This window comes from Tachypleus tridentatus, chromosome 10 (assembly GCF_004210375.1).
Source record: "Tachypleus tridentatus isolate NWPU-2018 chromosome 10, ASM421037v1, whole genome shotgun sequence".
Taxonomy (NCBI): Eukaryota; Metazoa; Arthropoda; class Merostomata; order Xiphosura; family Limulidae; genus Tachypleus; species Tachypleus tridentatus.
In genome coordinates, this window is record NC_134834.1 from 76414934 (window position 1) to 76438995 (window position 24062).

The 24062-nt window shown below is 33.9% G+C and overlaps 1 protein-coding gene across 1 annotated transcript in view; it reads right to left on the minus strand.

Annotated features, from left to right (window-relative positions):
- Nucleotides 1-958: 958 nt before the first annotated feature.
- The window catches only part of LOC143229627 (disheveled-associated activator of morphogenesis 2-like), a 103355-nt gene continuing 80251 nt past the window's right edge, over nucleotides 959-24062 (minus strand). Inside the window, 16 exon segments of the mRNA XM_076462216.1 lie at nucleotides 959-1768; nucleotides 4528-4698; nucleotides 4982-5113; nucleotides 5657-5717; nucleotides 11204-11265; nucleotides 13015-13229; nucleotides 15174-15262; nucleotides 16124-16230; nucleotides 16429-16629; nucleotides 16874-16981; nucleotides 17253-17383; nucleotides 18515-18680; nucleotides 20019-20141; nucleotides 21038-21114; nucleotides 21117-21163; nucleotides 23072-23204. Of these exon segments, the coding sequence (XP_076318331.1) occupies nucleotides 1463-1768; nucleotides 4528-4698; nucleotides 4982-5113; nucleotides 5657-5717; nucleotides 11204-11265; nucleotides 13015-13229; nucleotides 15174-15262; nucleotides 16124-16230; nucleotides 16429-16629; nucleotides 16874-16981; nucleotides 17253-17383; nucleotides 18515-18680; nucleotides 20019-20141; nucleotides 21038-21114; nucleotides 21117-21163; nucleotides 23072-23204 (2129 nt within the window). The 3' untranslated portion in view covers nucleotides 959-1462.

The window sequence follows — 24062 nt, forward strand, 5'->3', positions numbered from 1 at the left end:
TCTTTACATTTCAGGAACAAATAAAGAAAATATATTTATATGATATTTTATAATAATATGTGTGTGGTACGACTACTAAATATTTCGTTTTTCTAAGATTTCCTTGATAGCATTTTGTTAATCCAATAACTTTAGTTTTAGTTCAGTTTGAAATTACGCGCCAAAATACACAAGGGCTATCTGCGCTATCCGTCCATAATTTAACAGTGAAAGGCTAGAGGGAAGGCAGCTAGTTATCATCAACCACCGCCAACTCTTGAGCTTCTCTTTTATTAACATATAGTTGGATTCACCGTCACATTATAACACCCTCACGGCTGAAAGAGCGAGCATGATTAATGGGACACGGATTGAAACCCGCGATCCTCAGATTGCCCTAACCACCTGGCCATGCAAGGGCCTAATAACTTTAATTTGAAAAGAAAATTTGACTAAAGGTTTCAAGATTTAGAATTCAGATTCAATAATATATTTCAATTGGACTCTAAATCTTTAAAGCTGTTGACTGCTTTAAATTAGAATTTCACATTTAATTTTTAATCGACAATAATTCTCTATCAGTCTTTTTATATACTTGAAAATGATCCCTTTCATGGCTAAGTGTGTGGAAACATAGGTAAAACACTTTAAATAGTATGGTTTTAATTTAATCATAACACTTGTTCATGGCTTGAAACTACTTTTGAACAAGAAATAAGACTCAAACAATCTGTACTATAACTTTGCTCAGTATATATGAAAAGAAAAATCAAATGGAACGTAACAGGCCTATGGACTAATTCTACAACTTAAGCAAGGCTGTTTATTATGGTCTGGAGCAAATACGTTCTTGTTCATTGAAAAACTGAATACATATTTTCTCCAAAACTTTAAGAACATCTGCATTTTACATTAATATTTCGACATAGTTTATTTGATACTGGAAACACAGTTCACTGAATAAAGATCAGTACTGATGTAGTGTGATGAATCACATATTAAGAAAAACATTTATTTAGCACATCCAAAACTACACGCTGGAATAGCCACATGAACTTTGACATGTATTTCTAATGTATTACGAGAAACTCATGTAAAAATGACGAGATACTAAAAACTATACAGTAATGTAACAATGGTGAATCAAAAGGCAGTGTACAGACGACACTGACTGGCACAAAGTCGGTAAAGTTGGCTAAATATATTACCTGACTTAAATAAATATCTACACACAGACACATTCTATAACATAAGTTTGAAGGATGTTCTTTGATCCAATAACCACCACTATTCAGGAGGTCCTATTCGTATACTCTCTATAGGACTTATATCAAAAGGCTTATGATGAAGGACATTTTTTCGTTTGCAAACTACATCATGGCAAAGTATTGGTTAGAAATGTGTCTCTTGTGCGTTTCTCGTTTACAGAAACCATTTCAATTCCTAATGCCAAAACACAGTAATTACGAGACCCGGCTTGAATTTATGCCTTTTTAGTGCGCACAGGTGACGAGATTCTTTCTCTGCTTGTTTCCCTCAGAGAGCCTCCTCTTTGGCTCACTTCACTTCCAAGTGTTGACACATGCTGTTGGCTGCCACGTCTCTTGTTGCGTCGAAATTTTGCCAAGTCGTCTCCAAAAACGTCTCCAGTCCGGAGAGCAGAAATCAAGTCATCGAATTCTCCCTTTTCTGAACTGCCGTGGATAGTATGAATACCATTAATAGTACTGTTCTTTATACTGTTGGCCATCTTGTTGGTAGCTTCCTTTCCAGATTTTTCTTTTTTCAACTAAAATAAATAATAAAAAACCTTGTATTGGTTTAATGTAATACTTTATGTGTATTTTTATAGCAAAGCCCCATCAGGTTAGCTGCTGACTCTACCAAGAGGAATCGAACCCCTGATTTTAGCGTTGTAAATCTGCAGATTTACCGCTGTACCAGCGGGGGGACATAGTACTTTATAAAATATATTTTAAGTCGCTTCATCCCATACAAATATTGATAAATTTGCGTAATGGTGAAATATATGAACATTTACTAAATCAATTTATTGTGAAGTAAGTTTATATTACTAATAAAAAACTTAACAGTGACTTTTACTTTCAAAATTTAAACACTAAACAGGATACAAGTGTAGTAGACATTCAATGAACAAGTATAACCTTATTCCGGTATGTTTTCAAGGTAAAATAAATATTTGACCTACAACAGTATACGTCATTGTTGGAAGAGAAGAGAATTAATAACAGTTGTGTAAACCACTCTTCAAGAGCACAAGAAGATCATAGCCGTGAAGTACACCTAAATATTATAGAGTAGGAGGTGTTGACAGCTACAACATTCCATTTGTGTGTTTGTTAGAGAGTACAAATCGTTGATAACTGCAAATATATATTGTAACAGACTTACTGTTGTACATTTATTTCAGTACCTATTGCTTCAGTATAGTTTTGTGTTTTTTTATGTTTGTGACTTATATTGTTGGATGTGTATCGCGCAAATCCCTCCTGTTCTCTAAATTTGTAAAATATTCTAAACGTCATTTGCGCCTCGTGGACCAGGGCCGTCAATAAAATATTAAGTTCCAGAACAGATAGAAGAGTGAATATTGTTTGTGAGTTTGTAAAAATGTTCTATATCAATCATTATTTGTAATAATCTTTATTATAAATTGTGTGTGGTTTTTACAGCAAAGCCACATTGGGCTATCTGCTGAGTCCACCGAGGAGAATATTATAAATTTATTGTTGTTTGTATATTAAAATATATTTATGTTCAAAAAGAAAATTGTATATTTCAATCTTGTCGGCAAATATTATAAATTTGATACATATGAACATTTAATTAACTTCTAAATTCATATTCAAATTTCCGACTATTTGAAATCACGATACGTAACAATAAATCGGAGACTTGTCCGACATAAATTATAATACGTAATAATTTACAAGTTATTGTTAGAAAGAAAAATAATGGAATGACACAGTAATGTGTCTAGTAGTTTAAATTCAAATTTGAAGTGTGTGTAGATTAGTACTAAGCCTACTCGGTCATTCTTATTAGAAATCTTTAAAAATAAGCTATTCAGTACAATATTTTATTGGATATCTACTTGTCCGTGACAAGGTAAAGGTTCCACCACACTAGTCACACCCAAATCCATTTAATGGTGGATTGTGAGCCGCAATTTCAGTCTTGTGCGACGAGGATCTGTTTTCACAGTGTAATCCTCACTGTAGATTCTCTTTTAAATTATTCTATAATACTGTTTTCCTTCTCTTTGGTTCTTGTTCCCTATGGTTAGGAGAATCTCTCTTTGGAGATTTTTCTCAGATCGAGACTGTGCTCTTTGGGTCCGCCTCAGTTTAAACACTGGAAGTTACGTCGCTGTTGAGAAGAGAGAAACCAATAAATAATGAAAGTATTTTTTTACACTACTATAAAGTAGCAGTTGCAGAAGTAGTGGAAGGTGGGGTAAGACGGTAAACTTATCTTTGAATGCAATTTTTATCAGTTAAGATGAATGCCATGAAAAACTAAAAGGTTTTAACCTTTGATTATCATAAATATAATTTCTAGTTAAAACAAAAACTGGATGTTTTTACATATATTGAAAAAATGCAATTATTGTTGTTGTGGCCGTTTTACTTATCAGCTTGGATAAAATGGACCCCAAAATGGACACATTTTACTTTTAACAACCACAATTAATTTAAGTGCTGTATTTTATAATTGTGTTTAAATAACATAAATGATCAGTTATGTGTTTCCAGCAAGCATTGGAAAAGCCTTGTCCTGTGGGAAACTTACACAATATATAGGACAATAATACAAAGGAACGTCTTAAATGTCGGACAATGACGTACGTTGCAGCCAAAGGCTGTAACAGAAGTATACGTGATTAATGTAGAGTGTGTTTCTTTTATGGAAAATTCGACTGTTTATCATTCCACATTGTTTGAAATTAACTAGGGAAATCTCTTGAAATATTTACAATGTAACTATAAAACATTATAAGTGCTTACCTTAGGTCAAAGTTGATAAAAAACAACAACAAAAGTTTCACTTTGATCATATACACTTCGCGCTTCTCAGCTAGTGTGTTTATGCAAGGGATTACGTGAAAAATTAGTTACATGTAATTCACTCTAGACTAGCACCACAGCATTGGCAGCGTTATACTGAAGGGGTTTGTTTGTTTGTTTGGAAATTTCGCACAAAGCTACTCGAGGGCTATCTGTGCTAGCCGTCCCTAATTTAGCAGTGTAAGACTAGAGGGAAGGCAGCTAGTCATCACCACCCACCGCCAACTCTTGGGCTACTCTTTTACCAACGAATAGTGGGATTGACCGTCACATTATACACCCCCACGGCTGGGAGGGCGAGCATGTTTAGCGCGACGCGGGCGCGAACCCGCGACCCTCGGATTCCGAGTCGCACGCCTTACGCCCTAGGCCATGCCGGGCCTATACTGAAGGGGACCGTCTTACTATATTTTCTAGCATAAGTTAACAACTTTTTAGCACATAGGAAGTTTACATATACCTCTTTTTCTTGTTTGGCTTTTCTTTCATCTTGTTCTCTTTTTCTTTTAATATTGTCACATTCTTGGCGGGCTTCATTATAAGAAGTTAAAAACAAGTCAAAAATACCATAAAACTCGTCAGGCTGCATCTGTGTTGGATCTTCCCCATATAATCCAACTACCTTTTCGTACTGAAGGGAAAAAACAAACAAACATAATATATATTAACATGTGATATACACACAGCATATTAACACTCTCACGAAATAAATACCTTAATATTGTATTTTCTAACGTTACAAAAATCCGTTTCAAGGGTTAATTTGATGATTTTGTGCTGTCACAGATAAATTAATTAAACATATTCTAAACCTCACGTTTAGCAAAGATGAATAAATAAAAGGAACCAGTACCAGTGAATCATAGTTTGAAATCTTCATAGTTTGATAAGTGACTCAACGTTTCGTAACATACCCGTTGTTTCATGTCCTGAAAGCTATCCTCAAGTTCTGAAAACTTGTACGTAGCATTGGTGAGAAATTCTTTCATAATTGGGACAAACCTATCCTCACGTTGTTGCTTCTGTGTTCGATGGAACTCTAATTCCTGAAGAAATGTGAGGATAAACACTTATTTCTAGTATGGTACTGAAAAAAACAGAATGTTGATATGTCTGGCTAACCTTGCATACATCAGACTTTCAAGAAAAGTCGAGAATAATTACTAAGTGAATAACAGGAAACCATATAAACATATACTTTAATATAATAATTTCCTGCCCTCGATCCTTTGTAATTAATTAACGTTTCCCAGTCTTCGTTGTCCCCAAATATTAATATTTTTAATGACCATTCTTTATGCGACACAGTTTATGATAAATATACATAAATTAATTACTGGCTCTATTTAATTATATTTCTTTTGTAATGACATTTTGAAATTCCGAAGAATATCTTATAAAAAGGTTGTTACATCATTTTACCCCTTGTTCAATTGGTGAAGACTCGCACAAAATATTAAGTTAAATGTATATTAGCACTATGCTTTTCGTAAAACACGACGAATCACGATAATTGATCGCACAATATGCATGTCTTTGATTATCGAGTGACTGAGTGACTTCATTATTGGAAGGGAAGCAGTACTTACCTTCTGAATTTCTTGAAGACCCGTCTTCAGGGATCGAATTTCCTTGGACAGTTCAGTCAGACTGTTTTAGATTAAAATAATAATGTGATTACAGAAATGTGTAAACACATGATTTACTACTTTATGGTGACACCCAGTTAAAAGGTTAATCTTTCTTTGTTATTGTAATGTGTACAGTTGTTTTCGTTTTTCTTCTTCGTCTTAACTGATAAAAAATTTCAAAGTTTATTTAATGTACAAAAGTTTTTCACATATATCTTTAATAACGAAAAGTAATAGTTCCTGTAAATGTAAATATAAAAACATGCACTGAAAAATATGCTTGAAACTAATATTTATTCGACATTAGCAACAATATATGCAGTAACTGAAGTCAGTTCTTTGTGAGTCTATTAAGACCTTACTAACTTCAAAAACACGATACTGATTAAAACTGTAGCTATAAAATGGCCCGGCATGGACAGGTGGTTAAGGCACTCGATTCGTAATCCGAGGGTCGCGGGTTCGAATCCCTGTCACACCAAACATGCTCACCCTTTCAGCCGTGGGGGCGTTATAATGTGACGGTCAGGTTGGTAAAAGAGTAGCTCAAGAGTTGGCGATGGATGGTGAGGACTAGCTACCTTCCCTCTAGTCTTACACTGCTAAATTAAGGACGATTTTGCGCGAAATTCAAAATAAATAAACTTAAATACAGCATAGGCGCATCTGCGAGTACAAATGTGGTAATTATAATATCATATTTGTTAGCATCAAGTAATATCACAGAAAAATACGTAATTGTCAGCATGTATCGAGTGGTAATGATAATACAGTGGAGCGCCGTTAAGCCGCGGTATTTGGGGGGTCAACCTGCTTAACCGCGGCTTAAACCTTTGTGACTGAAAAGCCGAAGTCGCCAACAGCTCCGCCGAGGAGCCTCATCCGGACCATTGCGTGATCATTATAATATTAATGTATAGACTATTCAGATACAATTGACAAGTGCCGTTTTAACACAAACGACCAATGCATTGCGATGGTTCGCTTTTCCCTGTAAAATTTCGTCTTCCCGTGTTACATGCGGGCCGCCATGTTAATATGATATGCTCACTATTAATTCAGAAACTTAAGTGATTTCTATTGGGTTTGTGGCCAATATTTATACAATTCCATAAAAATATCGGATTATCGAATTAAAAATAATACTTTAATTATTGATCATTTTTTTCACCGATTTACCACGGATTAACTTTAATGTATAGAGAGGTGTGATTCGGTAACAATGGCGGCCTCCATAAAGCTGAGATAGAGATCGGATAAGGTAGATTAACGGTCGATTTCTATTGTAATATATTTTATTTATTTCCCAAATTAAAGCAAATCCTTTTTAAATATTCCCTTGAAGTTATAAAGAGAAGGAGAGTGTGAGAAACTTTAAAAACCCAGGTAGTAGATTTAATACATAAAAAAGTTTGGGACAAGACTTGCTTCAGCGGCCTAAGCGATTTCGCGGTTTCCTGGTCCGTGGCTTAATGGCGCTCCACTGTATAATGTTTTACACTTGTATGACATAATTAAGATATTAATGTGACAATTTATTTCATAATAAGTTTCGCTCTTTAAAATTATGTATACTCAATAAAAGGCCATTACGTCAAAAAGAAAGCTTGAGGAAACAAACAAATACAAACGTTTTCATTCGAATTATTTTTTGGTGAATGTAATTGATGTTATGAACACCCTTAAGAATTTTGACTATTAACCATTATGTTAGCATTGTGCTTAAAGGATGTTGTTACGTATATACGACTGTTTCAATTTCATTCGATGTGAACGTTATGATTTAGTTTGTAAAGCGTGGATGTCACATTTAATTATTTTTAGAAGCGATACTTTATGATAAGTTTGTGTACGTAACTGTTTAGGAATCATACGCTATGTAGTTTAAATGTTATTAATTAGTTGTTGTTTACAATATGAGATTATTGTGTCATATTGCTGGGACTTTTTGAATTTCTCGTTGGGTTATACTAAGTAATATTTCACCAAAGTATCAAGTATTGTGTGGAATGTTCTAGATTACTTTCGGGTATAAATATGCGTAAAAAAATCATTATTGAGTTTTGGTTCTTGGTTTTGAGTTTAGCGATGATGCACAATAGTGATTGTAAAGATGAAATTATCATAGATTGTACTCTGATAACAGAGTAGAAAATAATTCCTCTTTTCAATTGTGCCCTAAAATGGTAACCAACAGTGTGACAAGCATTTGTATATGAGTTTGATTTGTTTTAAATATATATATATATATATATTCTAAATAAGTGGATTGTGTTGCTATTTTTTATAGCTGAAATGCATATCCAATAAGTCACAGACACCTAATAATCTGACCGTATTAAACCTGACAGTTATCCTCTATGTTCTTAGTTAACATAGCCTTTTAAAGAATATCTGTTATACTCTAAGTTTGCATCGCATCTTAAAGGATATCTGCTGGGCCCTATGTTAGCATTGTCTCCTAAATGATATATGCTGTAGTACAAGTGTTAAGAAAGAAAATCAAGATATAAATTTAGCCTATCAGTTGTTTGAGTAAAGATCTTAAAGGTTAATGAGAAAAACAAAATAAATTACAACAAAAGAAAACATTATCTATTTGGACAATTTCGTCGTTTACGTCTATAAAACACAGAAGAATATGTATCGGTTAATATGCATGATTTATTTAAAAAAGGTTTTGCTCGAACATATTAAAGACGCAAAAATGAGGTGTTCACTCATACAAAGCGTATAATATTTGTAACATATAATGCCTTTGACATTATAAAAATATGTCAAGTATTACAAGGTAATAACTGTTTTGATTTCGCTATTAGTGTCCATGTTTGTTCTGTTAGCTAACACAAACAATACTTTCCTTTGATGTCTCGTTCGTTATGGTCACGTGCGCATTATTTGGTGCGTCATGCAACGCAAAATCAGTAGTTCAGAAGTAAAACTTTATTATTACTGGAAATATGGAACAAAAACGTATAGAAGGGAGCACCAGAATCATTTGTCAGACATGTGATCGAAGATGTGAAAAACTTTGGTCTCTTATTAAATACAGTGTATGCAACATTTGCCATCGGCATTTAACACCAACTAACTGCCCCCAGTGGCACAGCGATATGTCTTCGGACTTGCAATGCTATAAACCGGGTTTCGATACCTATGGTGGGCAGAGCACAAATAGTCTATTGTGTAGCTCTGAAATTAATTTGAGAAAAAAAACACCTACTAATTTAGCCCTCCCTTGTGTCACTCCGTGAAAATAAAAAAATACTTGCATTTCTCAACAAGCTATTATTAAAACAACCAGTTTATGATTGTATAATATTATACATATCTAACAAAACGTTTAAAAAATCTTTCAAAAACAAACAATGTAACTGGTAAAGAGATTGTAACATTTGAACATTATTTATTCACGGGTTGAACAACACATATTTAAAATTATTGTGCTCTAATGAACTTTATGTTGTATTAAGCTGCCATGAGTCTTCTGGATAGCACTAATTCATTTAGCAACAAGCAAATCATAAGAGCTGTTACAAGGTATAAGAGGTATGTCAGTTCTTAAGAAGAATTTCCTTCAAAGATGCCAGGGAAGGAAATCGATGTTGATACCTCATTTGAAAAACACCTCGTAATGGTTTTTCTGGACTACGATTTCACTATCTGGCAGCTAGTGTTTGAAAAACGAACACTATGGATAGTTTATTGTAACCACCAATAAGACAACAGTACTGGATTATAGGGTGAAACTGGCCTACTAAAATGTAGTGGCTAGTTATTCGGACCATGTCCACACAAACAAGGTTTGTCCACCCTGTTAAGGAACCGCCTACAATTACCTTGCAGCTAAAGCCCAAGAAAGTTTCTGAGTTTTAATACTTATTTTGACTATCTCCACATACACGTCTATTGGATGGGGGAAAAGGAGAAAGTTGAACTATCTGACTAAATCGCTTTTACGGCTGTTCTTAGGTTAATGGTTTGAGCTCACTTTTTAAATGTGTGTTTCTAAGAGTAATAAATGTTTGTGTAGAGCCGGTCAACCATGACATTCCACATGAGTGATCTCGTACAAATTACACATTTCTTTTGCTCCCGTACTAGACACTGCTGTCTAATAAGGAATCTAAACGTATTTTCTGTTTTATCGCTCTGTTACGTTTCACAATGTAACTCAACTTTTTAGTTACAGCTGTAACTACCACGTGGCCTTCTATAACCATTTCTCCCTTAAAATTACTGACACCCTTCTAGAAAAATATAAGGGTTAGCTGACCTTTAGTTTAAGACATGTAACCTCTACACACCTGAGAATGATGTTGCATTCTTAAGATATAGTACTAGATGGTGTTTAACTCAAGTGAGTTAGCTGTAAATAATGGAATCACCAGAGACTCATCTTACATACATATAAAGCAATGTGATGTCTTTGTTGTAATTTCTGTCGTTTATTCTACACACACGGGAGTTAAGAATGAACAACGTCAGAGTATATTACTTGAATTTCATCACAGGTTAGGAGAAGATTTTAATCGTTTATAGTTCGGGATACTCGACATAATATAGGCAGTATGCTTCAAATATTTTAAAAACATCTGAACGGTATAGTCTTTAGTCACATGCAACTAATGTTGTCGGATTTTGGAAGAACTGAATCGCTCGATACATGGAACTGATGTAAATATGAAATTAGTACAACAAGTTTTTATAATGTAATGTTTGTTGGTGAGATGTAGTTCTCTCATTACGTTTACATATTTTTACTTGGCCGGCCATTAAGTTAAAGCACTTGATTTGTAATGTGAGGGTAGCGGGTTGGAATCCCCGTCACACCAAACATACCCGCCCTTTCAGCTGTGAGGGCGTTATAATATGACGGTCAAACCCACTATTCGTTGGTAAAAGAGTAGCCCAAGAGTTGGCGGAAGGGGGGGTGATGACTAGCTGCCTTCTCTCTAGTCTTACACTGCTAAATTAGGAATGGCTAGCGCCGATAGCCCTCGTGTAGCTTTGCGCGAAATTCAAAAACAAACAAACAAAGATTTGTACTTACGTTGTACTAGAAATATTTCATTGTTAATTGAGGAAGACTCATTATTAGAGTATAAATATTATAGAAATAATTTACCACAGATAACAGAATGTAAGTAGGAAATCTAACTGTTGCTTGAAGAATTTTATTTCGAAATTTTACCAGCTTTAGACAAGTATAAAGTTTGACATTTAACCAAGTAAAATAGACATCTTTGAGAACTGGCCTAATGGAGTAGTATATGCATTTTATTTACTGATTTGGAGCTACAACCTCTGTCATTACCAGAGAAACTAATAGTCATGTTCACCCTGAACTAAGATTTATTGCTTTCGTGAAGCACATCTGTGTTTGAGGTTCACGCTTATCATTTGCAAGAAGTTCGAGTGCTTATGAAAAACAATAGATATTTTCACTTGTTAGTCCTGCACGTGCACATTGAATATGTAAATATAATAAAACAAATTACTTACTTTACTTTCGCTGCTTCACGAACATGGAGAATCTCTTCTTCTAGTTTTAGAACGTCTTTAAACTACGAAAAAATGTAAAACTTTGTAATATTTGCTGTAAATCATGACGATAAATGTCGACGGTTGTCAACAAATTAAAAATAAACTACTTAAAAAGTTATTTTTGCTTATTTGCTAGAACATCGACATATTAAACCTTAAGGAGTGCATTTATCTTTAATGATTCCCAATGAAATACATTTGATTAATTGCCGATACGCACCTTATGTAACTCATAAGTTAACACTTAAGTCGATTATTCAAATTTGAACACATTTTACAACAACAAGAAGTACAAATATTCGCTAGTCGAGAATGTAATGTAAACACGTGTAGGAAAAAACAACAACAACACACACTAGCATCGCTAATATTCATTGTAAGTAAATAAACGTGGAGCTGTTGCCCTCTTGTACGATGATTTATAATTTAACAACATCATCTTAGTCATATTTCTTTTAAATCTTTTGTAAATAATGTTAGCAATCATTCATGTGTGGTGTTTTTTTTTTTAATTTCGCGCAAAGCTACACGAGGGCTACCTACCTGAGCCGTCCCTAATTTAGTATAACCAGAGGGAAGGCAGCTACTCATCACCACCCACCCCCAACTCTTGGGGTTACTCTTTTACCAACGAATACTGGGATTGACCGCCGCATTATAACGCTACCACGGGTGAAAGGGTGAACATATTTGGTATGACGGGGATTCGAACCCGCGACCCTCGGATTGCCATAACCACCTGGCCAAGCCGGGCCGTTTTAAGAAAGCAAGATATGCTAACATCAAGGTTTCCTGTCATATATGTTATTTGAGTTCGTCTTTATGGCAGGGGTTTTCAACAGCATCTTTCAAAATTAACAATAATATTTTGTATATCCTATCAGCTGGCAGACACCAGAAATAATATTATTCAAAGAAAACTCGACATTTGGATTATGAAAGTTCAAAATAAAAACGAAAATACATTAAACTAAAGCTATTACTATTTTTATTAATACATTTATATGCTGTGTAAAATTCTGAAAACAATTAAACAAGTATTTTTAAATGAAAATTCGCTGCTGTCAAATATTCAATTACTAATCGATTAGCAGGTTTTGTGGTGATGAAAATAAAAAAATAATCGTTGTTTCGACTTATATTTCTAATTTTAGTGTCCTACTCCTTAGTAATATTATACTTTTCTAGACGGCGAAGAGAAAAAAACACAACAGAAGTGAGATATGTGAAACTAACAAAAATAATCGTTAATTAGGCAGCGAAAGACTAAGCGGAAAGTAGCTAGTCATCACCACCCACCGCCAAATCTTGGACTACTCTTCTATCAATTAACTGACCATCACATTGTAACACCCTCAAGGTTAAAAGGGCAAACATATTTGGTGGGGGGATGGGGATTCGGAACTGTGAATTTCTGGTCATGAGTCGAGCACATTAACCACCTGGCCATGCCAAGCCCCTCGTCATGGACAACCACCTGGCCATGCCAAGCCCTCGTGGACAACCACCTGGCCGTGCCATGCCCTTGGACAACCATCAGGCCATACCTAGCCCTCATGGATGATCGGAGCATTTCTGTATGAAGTTATTCGCATGAAATTTGAAAACTTTCTGATATCAAGTTGACTCATATGTAAATAATTTCTAACCGTGATGTCTAAGGTATAACACATCAGTGATTAATCGTGTTTTTATCTCTTACGATTTCTATAGAAAATTAAGTAACACATAAAGTTGCAGTAGTGTTTAGAAGTTAATTATAGACTTACTTTTTTCTCTAAGGTTTCAATAAGAAAGTGCAGAAGCGTGACATTGCGGTTGATGCCTGACTTTGTGTCACCAATCTTATTGAGACTAACTAGACGGAATCCCCAAGCGTTCCCCCTTTGTCCCTTGTTCATGTAGTTACCAAAGGCCAACACCACTTCAAGAAGCTTCTTCAGTCTCTTGCTGCGCTGTACTTCTCTGGAAGCTTCTAAAACAGCTGAATCCATCAAATTAACTTTAAACAAAGCAGTTAAAAACACAAAAACTGGGTAGAAACAATCACGCGGTAACATCATTGTTAATCTCGAAGTGGAAAAAAAGGCTTATTAATTAGCATCTAAATATCTGCATAGTCAGTGATTTAGAATTGTAATGTAAACAAAACTTAGTTTTCTCCTTAACGGAAATGTTTCATCTGGGAAATAATATATTGTAAGTAAAATTCCATTAAGGACATAGCCAGTTATGAGCAGCTTAATGAATGTAAATATACTAACCGGTGGAATGAAACAAATAATGAACCTCAACTACAAAAATACAAGAATATTTAATGTTTAACCTAACGACAAACGAATGCTTTTAAAACTCACCAACTACCTAACATAAAATAAAAGAATTTATGCAATTCCAATTGTAAAATATAAAACGAATACATTTAAGTACATATTACCAACGACATAAGAAAAATCGATGTCATACCGATGGTACGACATAAGACCAATATATTTTAGGATTCAACAATGGTATATACAAAATTAACTACTAATAACCACTGTAAAATAACAATAGAAAGCAAAATAAATGAAAAATTCAACTACGAACCAGTTGCATCAAACAAAATAAAAACAATGTTAATTAGTGGCATAAGGCAGAATAAGTAAAGGATTCGAGTACAAATGAATGGTATGACAGAAGGGGATCTATAAGGAGTCTACGTATTAAACAACTGTATAAGAGTTCAGTCAGGTACTATAAACAATGAAATAAGGGACCGGCATGGCCTGTTGGTTAATTCGAGAGTCGCGGGTTCGAATCCCCGTCACAACAAAGATTCTCGCCCTTTCAGCCGTGGAGGCTTTATAATGTGACGGTCAATCCCATTATTCGTTGGTAAAAGAGTAGCTCAAGAGTAGCTGCCTTCCCTCTAGTCTAATACTACTAAATTAGGGACGTCTAGCGCAGATAGCCCTCGCGCAGCTTTTCGTGAAATTTAAAAAACAAACAAAAATAATGAAATAAAAAAACATAATTATACAGCTTTTCGTTTTAATTATTTTAGTTTGTGTTTTTTCGTATAGCAAAGCCACAAAGGGTTATCTGCTCAGCCCACCGAGGGGAATAGAACCCCTGATTTTAGCGTCGTAAATTATTTTAGAACAAATCCACTTTGGACTATTTGCTGTGTTCATCGAGGGTAATCAAACCCCTGATTTTAGAACTGTAAATCCGTAGACTTACAGCTGTTCCACCGAGAACATTAAAAAGTTTAGAAACAATCAACAGTATTATATAAATAAATGGCAAACAATGACATTACTTAAAAAACAACAATAACAAAACCATTGCAAGTGAAAAATATATTTTTGTTTTACAAGCTGGCAAATATTATAGCATATTAAATATTGAAGACTCATTAACCCAAACACATGGCATTAAACAAAAAATAAAAGTAAAAAAATAAATACGAGTGTTGTGTGGAGGGGACATACCTGTTGTTATTATTCCCCTGATTCAAGGTTGTGTTTGTTTGTCTTCTGAATTTTGCGCAAGGCTACATGAGGGCTATCTGAGCTAGTTGTTTCTAATTTAGAAGTGTAAGACTAGAGGGAAGGCAGTTAGTCATCACCACCCACCGCCAACCCTTGGACTACTCTTTTATCAACGAATGGTGGGGTTGATCATTACATTATAACGCCTCTATGGCTGAAAGGGCGAGCATGTTTGGCGGTACGGTACGGGGATTCGAACCATTGACCCTCGGATTACGAGTCCAGTGCCTTAACCATCTGGCCATGTCGGGCCTATAATTATTTTAACGAATAGTTTTGTAAAACATTTTGATTTAAAATTAACTGTTTCCGTATTATTAAGACAAACGATCAGCGTTAAAAAATCTTGATAAATTATTTCTAATTTTATCACAAGAGTTGACTGAACTCACCTTCGATTTTTTGTTTACAGTCGCTTATTCTTTCTTGGAACTTCTTTTTATAAAGTAAAGTTTTGACTCGTTGTTCGTAATGCAGGATCCTAAACAAAACACATTTATTTAAACTTTTGTTATAGTCGTTGTAATTGAAGTTGAGAAAATCAAAACAATTATTTAACTGTATTAGACTAATAGGTAATGTGTGTTTTTTATATACTACATTGTACTTGTGTATTGTGTATGAAATGGTAATTTATGTCAAGGAGTTAAAAGCACTACAACATATTTCCAATAAAGAGCTGTTTTTATCTTAAATAATTGTTCATTGTACTTTTCGTTTATTTGAAAGAGCAAAGATACACAGTGGGCTACCTGCGCTTTGTCTATTACGGGTATCGAAACCCGGTTTCAGCGTTGTTATAGTCCAGACTTACCTCTTAGTTATTGGGGGCGTTCATTATGCGAGCGTATGTTAACGACAATGAAATCCAAAGCTTATCCAAATTTCCAGTTTGTTGTACGCGTAACGAATACGAGATTTAACTTATTGGCTAACAGAATATTGAACAATTGTTTAGTTTATCATTTCAAAATTTGGGTCAGCTACCACAGAATAGCTTTGTGTGAAAATTCAAGAAACAAATACAATCTAACCTCGGTGTCAAATCTTATCAGTTATATGTATATAAAACTTGTTTAGTTGTTTTAGGGCAAACCCACGCTTGGTTATGTGCTGAGTCGACCGCGAGCTATACAGTCCCAGATTTTAGTATTGTAAATCGGTAAACTTACTGCTGTTTCTTCAGTGAACAAACATTATACCGACTGTTAGAGTAAATATATTAAATAGGAACTTTTCGAGTGCTTTTCGAATGTTTAAAACAGTTTATTTTACACTAATTACAAGTAAGTGTACCAGTAATGTTCGTCTACTTACAACATTTATTGAACATTATACCCACCTGCTTATTTCATACAGAAAACGATCTGCTCTAGCCATGCTCTCTATTTCAGAACTGTGTTCTTCTAATAACGCCTTTTCTTCGGGGTTAGGCGTGAATTTCAGCAACTGTAATAAAATCATAGATAGTGTTGCAAACAGTTGTAACTAAAGATTTGCCTGTTCAATCATAGTTGGTGTTGTAAAACAGTTGTAAATAAAGATTAACCTGTTCAATCATAGGTAGTGTTGTAAAACAGTTGTAAGAAATGATTTACATGTTCAATCATAGATAGTGTTGTAAAACAGTTGTAAGAAATGATTTACCTGTTCCACCATGTCTTTAGGTAACTGGTTTTCGCTGTCCATACTTAGAATCATTATAGAAATCTCTTCGTTTGAAAGTCTTAGTTTGGACAGAAGTATTGTACAGTTTTGAGCCCTACGTCCATCAATAACTGAGAATTCTCTCGTGCGTGACGAGGTTCGTGGTGTCGCTGCTGTCAGGTCTTCGGCGCTGCCATTACACTGGTAAAACGGAGAACACATTAGTCAACAATACTGAAACAACAATGCTGATTATTAGATACTTGAAAAAGGTTCAAACCATTCATGGGATGACTTAGCTTTCATATCTCTGCATTTAAACTGCGTAAGTCTCTCAACATCAGAGATGGGGTGTTTTCAGTTCTATCACTATTAGTACCCACAACTGTTTCGTTATTTTCCCCATAAAATTACGGTTTTTATTATAACGAATGAATGATCTCACCTGTTGTTTTTGGTAGGCAGAAAACATTCTGTCTATTTCATTCAGATCAATATCCTTGTACAGTTTTGTATCATCTAGTTCCATCCAAACTGTTCCTTCTAGTTTAGTCTGGTACAAAACAAATCAAACAAACCATAACACCTTCATCATAAGAGTGAGCAAAAGTGACACAATAAATCTATATGATTTGCTATGTGATGTTTGTCCATCTTTTTATTTGCACACCATTTCATATTGGCAACTTAAAATTCGAATAATAGAGTAGATGAGAATATATTATAGAAAACGTCCGTAACTTAAAACGATTAAGTGCTAATAGAAAGAAACCAGATGTTCCTGTTATCTAAAACAACTTAAATCAATAGCATAATATCCTTACCTCGGAAAGTTTGGCCCAATTAAATGTCTTCAGAGGATTTGATGATTGTGGAATGTTCTTTTTAACTGGCACACAAGTTTTGATACAATTGATTTGACTAGGTCCTAGTGGCGGAGGAGGAGGGGGAATACCTGGAATTTTATAAGTTAAGTATTGTACCATTAAGCATGCTTAATACCGGATCTAGAAATAAACACAACGGGTTTCAACATAGCCATTAATAAATTGTTCATTAACAAGCAGTTACATCAAAAATCACACGCAGAGAAACATGCATTTTAAGAGGATTAAACCGAAGTATATTTCATCTTACATCTAGTGATCAATCAGTGTGTCATTGTTTTAGATGTGGTGTAAATTAGAGATAACAAGTATGTGTGTTTTCTGATAGCATCAGACTATCTGCTGAATCCACCGAGGGATAACAAAGTTAGAACTTTTAATTATCACATTTATAAATCTGTCTTGTTTGAAAACATACGAAAGAATTACTATGGTATATCAAAGTGCCCCAGAACAAGCTGATACTTTCTGATGAAGGTTATGAGTAGTCTTAAATAATACGTAAACGTTTGAAAGGAGTTTTAAACAGATTTCACAGTATATATTGTTTATGTTTTGATTCAGTAATACCAGCACGTCCCTGTGAACTCTACTAACTCTAAATTTGAGGGTATTTCACTCATAACTGGCTGCTCGTCCTACGAAGTGTGGACCACAATTACTATCAAATTGTTACAAGTGAGGTTAAAAGTTTGATTAAAAATAACACTATTCGGTAATCATAAACAAAATATGATTCTGAATTTGAAACGTGAATGTTCTGTTCCGTATTATTTGCTTCAGATCCGATTTAAAACGGATCTGACTGAGAGCATAAAGTTTACAGATTTTTGATTAATGATACGGTAAACGTAAAGTAAATATAAAGAAAAACATTTTAGGATATCAAATTCAGTTATAATAATTTAATTGCCTCAAACTAACTGTGAGGATTTTCTGTGAAAAACAACAAACTGCTTACTCTAATAGTTCCAATTAGATGAGGTTTAATTCATTTTGTAACGTATGTAAACGATATTAGTAATTTCAGATTGGTTTAACTCACACACGTGAAAATGTGTTTGATTAATGTATTCTGAAACTTACACATTAGAAACAGAAACAGTTATTCTTATGAGCACAGTTTCTTACAAATAAGTGATGTGTACCACAGGACATTATCCAAGAGAGAATATTTAAAATGTATCTCAAACACTCACCTAATGCATGAGCTGGAACGGGTGGGGGTATTACAGATGAAAGGGGTGGTGGTGGTGGAGGAACGGGGTGTTTTGTTATACTGATCTCTACTTTAGTATCATCCGAAAGACTCCCATTTTGAATTATGTTAGACACTTGGCTGCGCTGTTGTCGCTCTGATTCGAGCTACGCAAATAAAATCATTATTTCACATGTACACAAATACTTTTGTTTTATAACAAATTAAACAGAACGGTTTGTAATATATAAAGTTAGAATTCAAACAATTATTTGAACACCATTTATAGTCAGAAGCCGATCAAAATGACTTAGTTTATACATTGTGAAGAAATAACGGAAAAAGTATCGTTTATTTTTCTAATGGTCTTTTTATTCTAAAAATGTATTTTTTATAGCAACGTCACATCAAGCTGAGTCCTTTGGGGGGGGGAATCGAGCCCCTGATTTAAGAGTTGTAAATCCGTAGACTTACCGCTGTACCAGCGTGGAACTGTTCTTTAACTACGTATAAACTCGTATTAACTCGTATGAAAATTATTCTTCAAAAGCGGAATTGCACATGTTTGACAATTTTTTTCACGGATTTCTCATGCCTCTCATGCTATCTCAGATTCCATGCTCAGTTCTCCACTGAAAATCCGAGACGCGAGACAGACGTAAAAAACAGATTAGTCGTGTAAAAACAAAAGAGCAAAACAAACTAAGAGAAATTCGTGACTGAACGTGATATAAAGTGTTATCCAATAATAAGCTACGTCGTTACTGAAAACCTAATGTAACTGTATAACGAGTATTTATGACAATGAATTGGATTCATTACTAAGTACAATTTCTAGAATAACTTGGTTAAAAAATTACAAAACTTTTCATCAGCCTATTAATGACAGAAATAAATATTTCATCACGAAAAAACAACAACTTTAAACGAAAGGTTAGTAGCTTACTTTAACAAAAAACTTGCTGACTTAAATACAGGTTTTAAGAAGACTTTCGGTTTTTAGTGTTTTTGAAGTTATTTTTGCAAAGCAAGTTACAAAACCTTAATAAAAAAACGTTTGTCAAAAACTGCCATATTGAACACGGTCGTCTTTATTTAATTTTTCATTTCGAGTGTGTGTTTTACTTAGAGCAAAGCCACGTCAGGCTATCTCCTTCGTTCACCGAGGAGAATCGAACTCCTGATTTCAGTAGTGTAAATACGAAAATTCTTTCAGCGAGGGGGTATTTCATTTCGAAATCTACAATCTAAGACGACTGACATTTATTATGCTTATCTTTAGTCCTGGCTTTTCAAGATAGATAAAAATTTAGTTTCTGTGTTGACTTCGCAAGAACCCACAGAAGATTCCAACTCGAAAGAGTCAACGCTGTCTACAAATTCAATAAAAGAAGATTAACAGGAAAATATAATGTTTATGAAAAGAGCACTTAGAACATACACTTAGAACATATACTTGGAACATACACTTGGAAAATATACTCCATGACTAACATAAATCTTACCGCTTGACACAACTGCTCTAATTTGTACTCCAGTTCCTCTATCTTCTGATTAGCTTGGAGATGACCAACCGTTTCTCTTTCTAGTTTAGCCCTCATCTTATCAACAACATCTTGCAGATCTTCCTGTAAAAGAAGAAATAGAAATGTTACCGTTATCACGCCTTTTAATTTCACTTTTGTCTTATCAACCCACAGTTCTTGCACTTGGTTACTCAGGGTTCTATGTGGTATACGTCTTACTAGAACGTTTAATGGAATGGCCGAAACTACTTAAAAAACAACATCAGATTAGATTTATTCTTGTTAGTTTTTAGACACTTTATATCTTCAACATTATGCGACATATTATAACACATTAGCTCGGTTAAACTGTGTTATAAACACAGACCTACGTGATATATAATATGATTATTTTGTGTGTGTGTCCTATCAAACAAATGATGCGAGGTTTTCAATATAAAACTTACTTTTCAATTTATACTGTGTGCATACAAATTTATAAAGTTCAATACAAAGATTAGGTATCGACCAATACATTTGTGTTATACAACATGTTTTTTTTTACAATGTTAGGGGAGCGTGTTCAGTGGTATACCACGGACTTGGACATTTTGATTTGCAGCTATCCATGCTAGCCCTTCATCATTCGTTAATCATTTTTCAGAAAGGTTATTTTTCAGGCTAGAAAAGTGGGTGAAGTACCAAACTAAGACTGATTTCGTGACACCAGGTGTTCGATAAAATACCATACAAAATACTGTAAATAATAATAAAATACATGAAAGCACCACTTTGTATTATTTTTCTTGTACTTTAACAGTTTAATCAAACAAATTTCGTAGCGTTAAGTCTCACCATGATTCTAAGCCTAAATGATTCATACTATGACATTACTTTTATAGCATAAAATCTGCGACTTTTATAAAACTATAAGCTAAACAAAACAAATATAACATTAAGAAATACAAAAACGATTTTTTTTTATCTACAACTAAAAGTTTCTCTGAGAAAAACGTCACCTTCTCTTGTAGATGCTGATCAACGACTCGATCCTTTTTCGACAGCTTTACACTTAAATCAGAATTTTCTTTTTCCAACGCATCAGCTTTTCTCTTGCAAATCTGAGCTCTTCTTCTGATGCCAAGCTAGTGGTATTTACAGATTAAAATAATATTTTAACGCGTGATTTTCTAATGCAGAGCAATTTCTCGTATTTCTATTAACACAGTTATAAAATATCTCCTTAGTCAAGTAAAACCCATTTAACCAAACTGATACTCTTTACTACTTACTGATAATGTTCGTTTTGAAAATTGTTTTAACAATAAATCCATTTTGCATTATGAATCCTGAAATTGTAAGAAATGGAAACAAACTAAAAACCCGCTTAATAGGAACAGCTCAAGTCCGAAGTAGTTTGTAGCTTGGAAGACCAAAGAATGAGCCGAAGTAAGGTATTATCTCTCACACTGAACATGTGGTATTACTTTTGTATCGCATACAGTATACAAGCATTAAATCAAAGACTACCTGAGACAAACCATTAGTGATTTCATGTTATGTAAGATACATTCTATTACTTCTTTAATGTTATTTTCATTAACAGTACTGGCAAGAATAATTCGTTTATTGTTTTCATTTTTTGTGTTTTCAGTGTAGATAATATTTTGCGATTTTTTTTTTATCTTAAAGAACAGACTTAAGACTAGTCGTGATTTGAATATTTTAAATTATTGGTTTACGGACAAAAAACAGCTTGTAACAGTACGATCTGACGAAGAGCGCGAGCTCCAAACGTAATCCTTCTTTAAACAAAAATATGAAAAACTTGTCGATTGTTCAACCTATTTATTTAATTTTTATATTTTTGTCGCCTATGCGGTTATAACTACGTTTTTTTGAGAGACTGGAAGTGGTCAATTTTTACTCGAGTGCTTTATTTATGAATTCATTTGAACATTGTTAGTTGATTGATATAAAAAATACTTATATATTACAATTCTATTGCTGCTAGTGTGAAAGGCTGTTATTGCGATTGTGAACTTTAATAAAGATATCAAATGTTTTCATTCGTAAAACTTCCGATTTGTATATCCTCGTATAAGTTGTTGTGTTATCTTTTTGTTTTGTTTTCGCGCTAATGAACTATCTGTGCTTCATACATCGCAGGGAATCGAATCTCGAGTTTTAACTTTACAAGTCCTGGAACGCTTTGCTAATGGGGAGAATCTTCATAAATAAAAACAAAACATGGTAAACCTCATATACTGATACGTCTTACGTGATCGTTAGAAGTTTAGATCTCACTTGCTTCTTGTTTGATTGCTTGTTTTTAAGCACACAGATACACAGTGAGCTGTGCTGTGTCCATTATTTGTATCGAAAATCGATTTTTCGCGTTGTAAGTCTAATAGCTTACTGTTGAGCCAATAGGGTACTGTTTCTGGAATGACAAAACAAATATAACTATCTCGAAATTAACTTGAACATAACGATTGTGTGTGCGTGTGTGGGCACAACAATAGAAACATATCATCTGCTTTCATGCTAGATGTTACGAGTAGAAGATAATGTCGAATAAAATATTTAGTTTTATTGTGATGAAAACTATTAAACAATTCTTTAAAAATAAATTTTAATTAATAAGTAAAAGGTTTGAATGATAAAATTCTGATCTTAAGCACAGTCGAATACAATATAAAAATTAATAGCTTCTGAGTTAAGAAGCAAACAGTTTAGCGCAAAATTAAATATACTTTAAAAAAGGAATAGTTTAACTGGCTTGTTAATGTAACATTGAAATAGTTAATTTTTTTCTTTAATAGGAATCATATAATAAATTATACGCATACAAAAATGTGGATTCAAATTCTTATATAGGCTATTAAAACAAACAAATTAATGCGAGTATTGCCTATAGTTTGGAAACATAAAGCAAGAACACTAAAGAGATGAAGAAAGATACTTAAGTTTCGAGAACACATTTTAAATATAATTCTATAGTTATTAATAAATGTTACTGCGAGAAAATATAGAAAACAGCGAATGCTTACAGTTGTACTATTTCCTTTACGTTTATTTCGATATGAGCCGCATCAGGATTTTCTCCATTATCTCCCTGTAGTACTATTTGCTGGGCAATCCGGTCAAACAGGAGCCAATGTTGAGGACAAGCACCATAATCCACTTGAGGAGTTGAAATCACAAGAGAGTTGTTATACCTTTCATTCATCTCATTAAGAATTCTTGCAATCAAATACTTGCAGTCGTTTTATTTAAATAGGGGCAATTCAGTAACATAATGATATGAAAATAATTTCGACTGTAGTCTCGAATAAATTATACATAACACGTGCATTTCTACACATATTACATACGCTCTTTCTCAGTTAACCAAGAGATGTGATTCATAGAAATCTTACATAAGCTATTGCTAAGTTAACCAAGAGACAAAGTGATGAAGTGGTTTATACAAATCTTACATAAGTTGTTGCTAAGTTAAACAAGAGACAAAGTGATGAAGTGGTTTATACAACTCTCACATAAGTTGTTGCTAAGTTAACCAAGAGACAAAGTGATGAAGTGATTCACAGAAATCTTACATAAGCTATTGCTAAGTTAATCAAGAGACAAAGTGATGAAGTGGTTTATACAAATCTTACATAAGCTATTGCTAAGTTAACCAAGAGACAAAGTGATGAAGTGGTTTATACAAATCTTACATAAGCTGTTGCTAAGTTAAACAAGAGACAAAGTGATGAAGTGGTTGAAACAAATCTTACATAAGCTGTTGCTAAGTTAACCAAGATACAAAGTGATGAAGTGATTTATACAAATCTTACATAAGCTATTGCTAAGTTAACCAAGAGACAAAGTGATGAAGTGGTTTATACAAATCTTACATAAGCTATTGCTAAGTTAACCAAGATACAAAGTGATGAAGTGGTTTATACAAATCTTACATAAGCTGTTGCTAAGTTAACCAAGAGACAAAGTGATGAAGTGATTTATACAAATCTTACATAAGCTGTTGCTAAGTTAACC